General features: G+C 38.3%; 1 protein-coding gene across 7 annotated transcripts in view; it reads right to left on the bottom strand.

Annotated features, from left to right (window-relative positions):
• Positions 1 to 13,059, bottom strand: part of LOC306874642 (NLR family CARD domain-containing protein 3-like) — a 183,660-nt gene that overhangs the window by 32,551 nt on the left and 138,050 nt on the right. For 2 of the 7 annotated variants that reach the window (XM_079424799.1, XM_079424802.1), the window contains exons 2-7: positions 12,062 to 12,234; positions 10,080 to 10,187; positions 9,903 to 9,963; positions 9,430 to 9,634; positions 7,511 to 9,272; positions 3,433 to 3,519 (exon numbers count right to left, since the gene is read on the bottom strand). In XM_079424799.1, coding sequence (XP_079280925.1) covers positions 3,433 to 3,519; positions 7,511 to 9,272; positions 9,430 to 9,634; positions 9,903 to 9,963; positions 10,080 to 10,187; positions 12,062 to 12,120 — 2,282 coding nt within the window. In that variant the 5' untranslated portion in view covers positions 12,121 to 12,234. The remainder of the gene's footprint in view (positions 1 to 3,432; positions 3,520 to 7,510; positions 9,273 to 9,429; positions 9,635 to 9,902; positions 9,964 to 10,079; positions 10,188 to 12,061; positions 12,235 to 13,059) is intronic. The other 5 variants (XM_079424797.1, XM_079424800.1, XM_079424801.1 and 2 more) reach the window with 4 other exon arrangements.

Here is a 13,059-nt window from a genome sequence, read left to right as displayed (position 1 = left end):
CTTGCTCAGAACAGAAAGTGTAGTTCTGGTCACTTCAGTACAACTTGCTAATCAGTGATAGACAGAAATCAAAAGGTCTCTGATGACGTGCTACTGCTCCATTCATCCATGAGCCTTTAGTCTGTTCTGTCCTGGACACAGATTTGAGGAAACATCAGCCTCCACATGATCTACTAGTCATTATGATTTCAGAAGAGCGAAGAATAAATAACAGTTTATTTGTCAGGTAAGAATGTATCATGTTAGTTACATAAATAATGAGAAACCAATTCAGAGTCAGAGATAATAAATACATAACATCAACTGCTCAAAGATGAATCTAAGAGAGAGAGGTGCAAACCTGACAGAGGAAACAGTAGCATTTATGAGTGCTGTTTACTCTGATATAAATACTCTTCAACTTTGTTGTTCATTGGTCTATTCACCTTATTTTTCATGTAAACGCGGACGCCGCCATTTTCGAACTATAATGTGTCAGATTTCCGGTAAAGCACTTCCGCTAATATTAGTTGTATTGTGATTACGTAGTTTTGCGTCGACTGTGTAGATTTTACAGGCTAGTTAACTTTTAATATGGACTACAGAAAGACTGGCGTACTTTGCGCAGTTAGGGGGTGTCATAATAGCTGGTTCAAAGGTAAAAAATACCTGCAAGACATTTGTTTTGATCATAATCCACGCAGAAGAGCTGAATGTGGATGTGGGGCACCCTATGATTTGCACGCACCTCCGAAGGGTGAAGAAGCTATTTTCAAGATGTTATATTACTTTTTTCTCCCTGTATATGCACACACACAAACACAAATCATAATGTCAAGATGCAATTTATTTTGACCCCCCCCCCCCCCCAACATACACTGAAAATGATACAGTTTAGCAGTGCTAGGTAAATAAACACCAATTCGTCCCTTTTTCAAAACTCATGGAACAAAAGGAAACACATATTTAAGTTATTTTATAACTTATTTTGGATGCTATTAATCCGACCTAATGCTGCACAGTACAGTAATCAGTTTACGGATAAGGACCAAAAAATGTCATTACTAATTTAAAACTATCAACAAGTGCTTTCACAGATGAAAGAGATAAAACATGTCATCATTTACTCATCATTTACTGATCATTTACTGATATTTACTCACATCATTCCAATACTTTGAATACTTTCCTCAGTGGAACAAAAAAGGAGACATTATTCAGAATGTTAGCCACAGTCACCATTCACTTTCATTGCATATTTCACTGCATATTTTGTCCATGAAATGAATGGTGAGTGAAGCTAACATTCTGAATGCACATTTGCGCCACTTTGACTTGCATTCACGTCTGCTTTTAAAAACACGAAATCGCTGTCTATTTCATGTACCAGCACTCGACCGACTTTTCCGCTGTGCAGGTAACGTAGCTACTGATATGCCTCCGTGCTTTTATAATTCCGCATCGAAGACCCGTCTACTCCGAGCGACAACACAAATTTTTTTAAAATGTCCTCATAAGTTATGGCAGGCCACTTTTTCATTTCATCCTCCCACTGTGTTATACACCGCGGGTGTGGTAAATATTCACCATCACGGCGTTTAACACTGTTCTCTGTGTGTTCTCCCCACATCGCTCCTTACCTACAAGGTAGCGAAACGGAAGTCTAACACATTATAAGGAAGTACGTCATCGTATTTACTTCCGCGTTGCAAAATAAGGGGAATAACGCTGCCTTCACATGCTATCGGAAATTTCCTATTTCCCACTTATGAAGTCGTGATTACGAGCTTGTTGTGTTCAAGTGCTTTAATGTCAGAAATAATAAAATGTAGCATCCAATTGGTTGACAATCATATAAACATTCACCGTGATATACATGCACTTTTCTGACAATCCTGGGATTTCAGTCAAATACATGTTTATTTCTCTGCTTATAAAACATAAAATATGCTTTGAATGATCGTTCATATCTAGCCTATAAATACAGTACTTAAGCGACCAGACAAAGGGATGTAGTTGTTGTGAGAACAGACAGCAGCAATGGTTGTCCCCTCCACCATGTTTAAAGATTATGACCCGCCCAACTCAGAAACTCTGGTATCAAAATTATTTCTGAATTTCCCAGTAAATATGACTTGAAAGGCCGTTCACATCCAATTTCCTGATTACTCCGATAGCATGTGAAGGAACAATAAGTGTATATACCAGGGGTGCCCACACTTTCTTGAGCGGGATCTACTTTTCAAATGAGAAACTTACTGAGATCTACCAAGTGGAAAATAAATAAATAATACAATGCATATCAAACAAAAAATAAATAGGCCTAAATAAAAAAGCTGGTTGGGATGTATCTTTATATTGCATTAAGTTAAATTTTTATTTAAAAAATAATACAATAATGTTCAATTCTTAGTACCCCCATAAAACCGTGCCTGCATTTCCCTAAAGCAGTGGTCCTCAACCTTTTTTACTCCAAGACCCCCTCTTCTCCAAATCAATACTGCAAGCCCAAACTTTTCTATTCACTAAAACCTTTGTATTTCATGTCATTTTTTAAAACAAAGCAAATTCAAGAAAGATTTAAGCATCCCATGAACATACTTCACAAAAATGTCACTAAAGTTGTATAGAATATCTACAAAGTATGTAAAAGTATGTATCTCTGAACTCAGCGATCTGAAGGCAGCTCGACAGCATCAGTGAATATTTCCTCTGTCAGAACAAGCTGTTTGAGCGTCTGATGCCCGTATGTACATGAACACCACTGATTCTCACAAACTTCTCCAAAACACACGAGCATCCGTTATAAAACTCTGTGTATTCAACTAGGTGAATATCCTGAGCTGTGTTCAAGCAGAAATATGATATTATAGTGATCAGTGCACCGAGAGCACAAATACACACGGTTCGTTTGTGCATCAAATAACAGACACAACACACACCTAATGCACCATCCTGTATGTGACTGTAATCATCTTTACCTTGATGACAATCATCATCCATCAAAACTTTAGGCTACTAGTGTGACCCTGGCTTCTTTTATCCAGCCGAGATAAACATACATTAGTCTTGAGCACATTCAGTACAATCATTGTGTTTGATCATTTACATTTTGATTCTTAAACGCTCACCCAAAAATATAAAGTGTCATAATGTACTTCCCTGCATGTCGTTCCTGACCTGTATGACCTTCTTTCTTCTGTCAAACACAATAGATCATATTTTGGACATTGTTGACAACCAAAGTTTGGGTATCAATGCTTTCCATTGTGTGGACAAAAACATCTCAAAATATCTTTTATGTTTCACAGAATAAAGTCACACTGTTTGGAAATAATTTGAAGATAATTAAAGAGTTTAAATTTTTGGGTGAACTATCGCTTTAACATGAAATGTTTTTGTTTGGCAGTATTTTCACACAGTTTTTGTGTTTAATAATATAATAACACTTACTGTAGTTTCTGTAGTTTACAGTGTGGATCCTCCAGAGCTGAACTCAGAGCAGACCAGCCTTTCTCTGTAATCCTGCAGCAGGAGAGACTGCAGAGAAAATACAGGAAAACTAAAGATTAAGTTCATTCCCTGTTTGTCACAGATCCATGAACAAGGTGTCAAATCAACCGGATCATTGAGGAGAGGAGTGCTGTATCTTTTCTAAGTGATCGGACCTACGATGTTCACACAGCGGATGAAAAAGCAGACAAAAAAATCCCATAGACTTACAATGACGGAATGTTCATGAAAGCATAATCTAGCCGCTGCCGTTTTCAAATTCAAAGCAAAACTGACATTTCATTCACTGACGCTCTTCAATCAGCGAAGAGCGTCTCGCTGCAGCCTGCGGTGGACATCCAACCCCGCCCACATCCAAGCGTGACGTCACAAGCCACGCCTGTGTCCAAATACGTCACATACCTATTATTTTGCACCAGGAAAAAGCATCGACAAGAAGATAAGCCTAATTGTTTGCAAACCGAAGCAAAAGAAGTTTGCTGTGTTGGTAAGTAAAAAAAAAAAACATCTTTTGTCTTTAGGAAGACTTAAAACGTTGACAACTTGAATGTTTGTGTGCATATGTAAACAACAGTTCAGCATGCTTATGTGTTTTGAACTGTACACAGGCACGTTATTACTTAGATATCACTAATATATATATATATATATATATATATATATGTATGCGTGTTTGTTTGTGTGTGTGCGTGTTTGTGTGTGCGTGTGTGTGTGTGTGTGTGTGTGTTATCCAGCAAGAAGTGAAATGATGTGGTTCCTCAACCAAGATACTGTGGAAGGGTACTGTGATCAGTGTCATTAAAATATCATGTGTGTGGGGAGAGATAAATACATATGTGAGAGGGATAGAGTGTGTATATGAGTAGGTAAGAGTGTTATTTAGCTATTATAAAAAAAGGGTTATTAAAAAAAATTGCACATTCAGTTAGTTCATTTTATGTCACAAAAAAACAGTGCACTATATATTTATTACTGCACTGATTCTTACAACATATAATGAATGTTGAGTTAATGTGCAATTTTTTTATAACACTCATCTCACCCACTCACAGATATGTACTCCCCCCACACACACACAAAAACAGTCACTCACATACAGATGATATTTTTAATGATATACACTGATCACAGTAACTTGGTTGAGCAACCACATCATTTCACTATGAATTGCAGGATAACTCTGTGTTTGTGACATATTATCTTTGTATTATTCTATATGAATGGAAAGATCACATAATGATTGTCAATCTTTGTCATGTTTTACAGCATTCTACACATTTGATGCAGAGCAGTTCTGCCGGGATGAGGTGTTCCTGCTGCAGTTTCACCAGTAAAGAAAGGTCTGGAGGAACGGTGGGAGCATTTCTCTAGATACTGTAGTGATTGATTTTTGTGGTTTAAAATCATAAATATTCTTGTATGCAAAATGATGAGGTAAATACTATTTAGTATGACAAATATTTAGTGGACCAACACACATGTATTCTGTATTTTTAACAGGAGTGCCAAGAGGACATAAAGTGGAAGTTTTTAAGAGTCATTGGCCCAGTGTTGTGCTGGATACAGAGTCACCGTGAGTTATTCTGTGCGGAGGTGAAAGGGCCTGCCTTACTCCAGATGGATGGTAAAAATCAACAAAATGCCATCAAAGACTACCTGGGGTCGAATCAGATGAAGCAAGAGATGTCTTTTTATTCATCTCTCAGGACCTGCAGTGGGACATTCACATTCACACGCTCCAAGAACTGTACTTATCCAGAGTGAGCAAAAGAGCTGGTAAAATCACTCTGGACCCCTCACATCCAGCACACTCCCTCTTTGAACTGTTACCATCTGGTCAACGCTACAGAGCTCTGAGCACCAGAACGACCAGACACAGGAACAGTTTCTTCCCCCAGGCCATATCTACCTCACAAACAGTTAAATGTTCTCCCCACTGTGCAATAAAACATGTGCAATACCAAACTATCCATACTTATATTTATTATACATATGTTTTTGATTTAATATATCATACATCTATCCACATTCCCTTGCATAATTTGTATATAGCACATCTGTACAATACAATATTCTGATTGTTTGAGTATCTGGAGGAGCTGGACACATTCATATCAAATTGTGTTGCTGAACAAGGCTTGAAAGTCCATGCCATGTTTCTGTGAATAATCTAACAAAGCAAGGAATCTCTCTGTGTAGTTTATGTATGCGTGTGTACTGCATTTCAAGAACTGTTTATCTGATCATTCAGCTGCTCATTTATGATAGTTGAAACATATCTCTTATAGAACATATATTTTGTAAAAAAATGTATTTAGTTATTTTTGTAAAATAATAAATATAAAAATACCTAATGAATCAAGGGATGTCTGTTTATTCATCTTTAAATATGTGGAGGACCTGGACACACTTCATATGAAGTTTTGTTGATGAACAAGGCCTGAATATCAATGCCATGTTACTCGTTATAATCTATCAAAGCAAGCAATCTCTGTTCAGCAAATGTATGTGTCTCTACTGCATACTGTATGGAGAACTGTCAATCCTTTCATTCAAATGTTAACACTTGATGATAAGTGGAACAACACATCTTTATAAAATTAAATGGCAATTATAAATTATAACAATGTGTTGTGACTTTTACAATAACGTCTTTATAAAATTAAACGACGATTATAAATTATAACAATGTGTTGTGACTTTTACAATAACAAAATCTAATTATCCCTTTTAAATGTGATAAATCTAAAAGGTGTCTTATGTAGTTTAAAATCGATAGTAATAAATGAGAATTTATCTCATTACAATAAGGTTGAATAAGGTAAGGTGTAGAGGTTTTTTATTACAATTAGCCTAATTTAATCAACCTTAATCATTTAATCAAATTTAAGTGTTTTACAGGCTCTTGTGATGAGAAATCAGCTCTGTACATTAGACATATTAAATATATTACATTTAAGTTGTGCCATTTTAGCCTAGACATCCTTTAAACAAATAAGAAAACGTGTATTAGTAAAACGAAAGGCAACATTATTTTATTTAGATCCCAGAAACGGCTGTAAATTACTTGGACAAAACGTTACTTCCGGGTTTCTCGGGGAATAACAAGAGGTGACGTATATTATAGGGCGTGGTTTCTGACGTAACGTTTTGACGTGGGCGTGACTGTATTGGTATGGGCGTGGCTTGTGACGTCACACTTGGATGTGGGCGGGGTTGGATGTCCACCGCAGGATGCAGCGAGCCCTACTTGCAATCAGCGGCTCTAAACCCGGAAGCGCATAAACTTACTTGCCGGCAACCCGCCAAAATAAAAGCTCGCTGATTTCACCTTTGAAAATGATGAAAATTACAATTAAAAAAATAATAATGTGTCAAAATATTAGCATTTTATTTTTAACTTTAATATAAAATAATTGTGTGTGTATGTAATACTCCCTTTTTAAAATAAAATAGTATTATCACACTTGATTATTTAGTTTATTATTTAATTTAAATAAAAACTAAATAAAGTGCAATATTATTATCACTATTATTAATTTATTTTTTTATAGTTATATTTTATGGGTCACACTGCATGCCGTGGCCTGTGTGAGGACCAAACCAAATCTCCAGGTTCTCATATGAACCAGGCTGAAAAACTTATGAGCTCCTCTGTTTATATGGCTTTCCACACGCACACACACACACACACACACACACACACACACACACACACAGACTCACACACACACACACAGACACAAAGAAACATTTTTTTTTATTCTAATCCAATATTTGTAATATCAGAGAGCCACAACCCTGTTCCTGGAGACACCTCATCTTTGCACAGTTTGGATGAATCTCTCTTATCAAACACACTTGATTCAACACTTCAGGTCATTAGTAGAGCGCTCTGTGATGTTAGCTGAGTGTGTCAAATAAGAAAGACCTCAAAATATACAGAAACAGTGTAGAGAAACACAGGCCTACTGTTCACAATAAAGTCAATAAAACAAAGACACTGTAAAATACTCACTCAATCTTTCTAGATGCTTTGATCACTGGCAGCAGCTTCAGGAGACATTCTTCTGATGGATCATATTTCCACAGATTAAACTCATCCAGCTCTTCTTCTGAGTTCAGCAGCACAAACACCAGAGCCGACCACTGAGCAGCAGACAGAGAGACTCCAAAGAGACGACGGTCATCTGTTCCGCTCAGGTATGTTTGTACCTCCTGCTCCAGTGAACGATCATTCAGTTCATTCAGACAGTGGAACAGATTGATGGATTTCTCTGGAGAGGGATTCTCCCTGATCTTCTGTTTGATGTATTTAGCTGTTTCCTGATTGATCTGAGAGCTGCTTACTGTCTTTCTCAGGAGGCCTTGTAAGAGAGTCTGATTAGACTCTAGTGAGAGACCTAGAAGGAACCGGAGGAAAAGGTCCCAGTGTCCGTTCTCACTCTGTAAGGCCTTGTCCACTTCTCTCTTCAGTAAACTGGTCATTGTTGATCTGAACTCATTCCTCTGTCCTGTGTTTTGTTCAGAAAAGGACAGCAGCTTGAATAAAGCAGCAAGAAACTCCTGAATACTCAGATGAACAAAGCTGTACACCTTCCCCAGCTGCAGTCCAGACTCCTCTCTGAAGATCTGGGTACAAACTCCTGAGTACACGGACACTTCTCTGACATCAATGCCGCTCTCTTTCAGGTCCTCCTCATAGAAGATCAGGTTCCCTTTTTCCAGCTGTTCAAAAGCCAGTTTTCCTAGAGACAGAATAGTCTTTCTAGCCTGATCAGGATCAAGTTTATATTTCCCATCATACTTCTGAGTCTTCAGTTTGGTCTGAAAGATCAGGAAGTGTGTGAACATTTGTGTGAGAGTCTTGGGAATCTCTGCTCTCTCTGCTTTACCCATCATCCTCTCCAGAACAGCGGCTGAAATCCAGCAGAAGACTGGGATGTGACACATGATGAACAGACTTCTTGATGATCGGATGTGTGTGACGATCCTATCAGCCAGACTCGGATCATTTATTCTCTTCCTGAAATATTCCTCCTTCTGAGGGTCGTTGAATCCTCGTACCTCTGTGACCTGGTGGACACACTCAGGAGGGATCTGATTGGCTGCTGCTGGTCGAGAGGTGATCCAGAGGAGAGCAGAAGGAAGTAGATTGCCCTTGATGAGGTTGGTCAGCAGCACATCCACTGAGGCTGATTCTGTCACATCAGACAAGCTCCGATTGTTTTGGAAATCTAGACGCAGTCGACACTCATCCAGACCATCAAATATGAACATGACTTTGTAGTCTTCATAATCTGCTGACTTAAATTCTCTGGTTTCTGTGTGAAGCTGGTTTAGAAGTTGCTTAAGGCTGAGATGTTTCTGTATCAGATTCAGCTCCCTGAAAGGAAGTGGAAATATGAAATGAACATCCTGATTGGCTTTTCCTTCAGCCCAGTCCAGAATGAACTTCTGCACAGAGACTGTTTTTCCAATTCCAGCGACTCCTTTAGTCAGCACAGTTCTGATGGGTTTGTCTTGTCCAGGTGAGGGTTTAAATATGTCATTGCAGTTGATTGGTGTCTCCTGTGTCTCTGGTCTCCTGGACACTGTCTCAATCTGTCTCACCTCATGTTCTTTATTGACCTCTCCACTGCCTCCCTCTGTGATGTAGAGCTCTGTGTAGATCTCATTCAGACGTGTTGAGTCTCCATGATTGGACAGTCCTTCATTGATTCTCTGATATTTATCCTGTAGTCTGGATCTGAGTTTTTGTTGATACACAGGCATCAGTTCTGAGCAAAGGAAATAATTCTTGTTATTGGCAGAGCAATATTTTAGAAATGTATTTTTAGGTTTGATATGTTAGATATGAGATTGTGTCATGAGATTGAGAGACAGAAGGTTCATAATAAAAACACAGGCTATAATCAGCTGATCCAGAGCTCTTACTGGTCTGTAGTGTGTTAGCGAGGTCTGTCTGGTTCATCTTCCTCAGGATGAACAGTGTGATCTTCAGAAGCCCCTCTCTGACTCTGATATGATCCTCGTCAGCATAATGGTCTCTTTCAGAGCATTCTGGGTAATCTGGACTCAGTAGTCTCTTAAAACCTTTCAGCTCACTCTTCATCACAGAGATGATTTTCTGCTCAAGCTCCTGAAATAGTGAATATTATTTTGTTTAGTCAAAGGCATGAATACTAAACATCACTGAATTATATCACACCTGCTAATAACTTCCACTGTTTGCTCAGACATCAGCGTCTACAGATACTGAGGTTAAAAGAGGGAGTTTGACTGCATTGGCTGTCACAGATTTACCCATTTCTTATTACTTTTACCCAGAGAGTTATTGTGTTGGGATGGACACACACACACGCACACACACACGCACACACACACACACACACACACACAAAACCAACCTTGAAAATGGAGTCTAAGTTCTTCTTTGCTGAATGTGATTCTGGTCCTTCATGTTTTTGACTGTAGTTAAAAACATGTAAATATATGCATATAAACATGTATGGAAGTATTCAATACAGATGAGTAAATGAATGAATAGCTTATATATATTTATTATACTGTAAACTAAACAGCACCTCAGATCAGCAGATGATTCTCCCGAGCTGAAATGAATTGGAGGATGCATTGACGCATCACTCTTGATGGACACACAGCTGGGTTCAGGAGATTCATTCTCACACAGACTGAAACACAACAGCAATACAAACTGTTTCTGAAAATCTCACACTGCTCTGACAGAAACACCTTTACTGTTTCAAACTCCCTTTAATGTTCATCTTTCACTGAATAATAGCGATGGGGAGGTTGTTGAATTTTTAAATATGCATTTCATATTTCCTACATGATTAATTTATGTTCCTCATCTAAACATATTTGAATCATGTAGCATGTATTTATTCTGTAAGGATGTTCAATCATATAGAATGAGTCATGTTGAAGCTAAATAAAGTAGTTTTCGATTACGAGTCCGACTCTCTAACCATTAGGCCACGGGGAAGTCGTGGCCTAATGGTTAGAGAGTCGGACTCGTAATCGAAAGGTTGCGAGTTCGAGCCCCCGGCCGGCAGGAATTGTAGGTGGGGGGGAGTGAATGTCCAGCGCTCTCTCCACCCTCAATACCACGACTGAGGTGCCCTTGAGCAAGGCACCGAACCCCCAACTGCTCCCCGGGCGCTGCAGCCCACTGCTCCGGGTGTGTGTTCACGGTGTGTGTGTGCATTTGTTCACTACTCACTGCTGTGTGTGTGCACTTGGATGGGTTAAACGCAGAGCACCAATTTCGAGTATGGGTCACCATACTTGACAATACGTCACGACTTTACTTTACTTTTTTACTTTAGTTATGAGTTCTTCAGAAACCCCGCTCCTTTGTGAAGGAAACTGATTCGCACCCATCACCATTTAGTCTCTCGCTGTGGATGGATCTGAGCTCTACACGGAGTTAGGGAACATAAACGAGATCAATTATGTTGAAAGAACATAGAAATATCTGCAACCGATGTACATATTTTTTTCATGGAGGACTGTGTTGTGTCTTGAGAGTTAAAAGATTAAAGTATTATTTTCTATCAATAAAAGGATCTGGCCCATGTGCCCTCTTCATTCATGCATTATAGAATAAAATAGAGCAATACAGAGACACTGGTGCAGGGACGGATGATGACGCAGAGGTGCCCTGGACTGATTATAGGCCCTCCTCAGTTCAAACTGCAGTCATTTTTCTTACCTTCAAATAGCAATGGATTTTATCTACACTAAATAGCTATAGATTATATTTACACTATGTTACAATAGCAGGATTTTCTGCTATTTATACTACTTGTTGCAAAATAGTGGCAATTATCTGCACTTCAGTATTGTATTACATTATAAACCAGTATGCAATAATAACGTATTGAGTGTAAATTATCATTTTAATTCAGATTATTAAATGGATGCCACCTTATTGATACAATAAAGCCCTCCCTACACCTACCCTAACCCTACCTACCCAATACTGTATTTTCAACTTTTTGGTTATTTCTTTCATTTTTATTAAAAATAAATGCCTTTACGATGTGATATGAGATTTGAAAAGGGAGAAAAGTCTAGTCGATCGCGTCAAAAATCCTCGCATAAGTGATTTAGCATCTGCGCCACTGGAGCTGCTGGTCATTGTACTCATGAGAGCAGAATTCATTCAGGGAGCGCTCACACTGAATAAAACACTCATCTGAATGCCTCTTATTGGTCATTGTACTCATGAGCTCAACAGAATCATGTGTGATTGGTTATAATGCGCAGTGCTGGAGCTAAAAACACAGCAGTCTCTGGCTCCGTGCCAGACAGTGAAGTTGAGCAAACACAGATTTGAGTTTAGCACCGAACATCTAATCACACCGGTGTGATCGTTTATCAGAGACAAAAATATATTAATCAGCTATTTGTGTCTTTTGGAAGCTGCATGCAAAATCCACTTGACTCAAAGATCTGAGGGGCACGGTTGAAATCGTGTTATTGTAGCATGCATTTATTGTTTCTGAACATTAAAAATGTGAAACATATTCAGTTTTCTCACCTCTTGACTGTCTTTATCTGTGTGTGATGTTCTTCAGAGAGATTCATTCTGGAGGCCATGGTTTCATCTAAAAGCAGATACAGATGTTGATCCACAGAGTGAGTTATGAATCATCTCAGCAGTTAATTTTCTCAAATCCAGCTCTGTCTCATCAGTCAGTCCTCAGTAAGGACCTGCACACATGAAAAACTATTTCATCCTGATATTATTTACACAGAATCACATTATTCACAAACTGCAGAACAAGTTCAGACGAGCACTGTGTTAAAATGAAAGTAAAGCTGGAATCAGACGATTTACAGACTCTGTGTTTTATGTCCTAATGTAATTTTATCTACTTTCAGAATATCTGATCCTGCTGCTGTATAGGACTCATTTATTAGATTTTGCACTGTTGTGTTGAAGATGGATGAGGCTGAATTCAAAGCACTGACAGACTTTAAAAGATTTGGAAAAATACCTCAGGGTCTTTCCAGACAAGATAAGTTTATATTTCTAATTTTTGAAAGTAATGTAAAATGTACACCTGGATTTAGTGGCTTCACTGGTTGTTTATAATGATTTTTATACTTTTCAGATGAAGCTTTGTATTATATAAAAAAAGAAGGTACTTTGGCAAAAGTGGTCAGCACGAAAAAAAGTGCCCAAGAAATTTTTGAAGAGCTCCACAGCAGCCCAATAGGTGCTCACTGTGGCATTAAAAACCCTGGATGCCATAATCAAGCGCTTTTATTGGCCTGGTATGTCTGTGGACATAAAAAAATGGGTGAGTTTAATATGTGAATCCTTCGTCATGTTTTCATTCAAGATTCAAGATTTTTATTCTTCACATACACAATTATACAGAGTCAGTGAAATGTAAGTTTCATACATCTATTATTACCATCAAAAATATTTTAGGTCAAACACTGTGCTGCTTGTTAAAAAAGACAAGTGCTTCTCTGAAGAACCCAACAGAATATACCCCTATCGTGGTAATTCATGTTTTCATGAAAAAC

The sequence above is a fragment of the Barbus barbus genome, assembly GCF_936440315.1.
Source record: "Barbus barbus genome assembly, chromosome: 9".
NCBI lineage: Eukaryota > Metazoa > Chordata > Actinopteri > Cypriniformes > Cyprinidae > Barbus > Barbus barbus.
The sequence above is the reverse complement of the archived record's forward strand: the minus strand, read 5'-3'. Positions and strand labels throughout refer to the sequence as shown.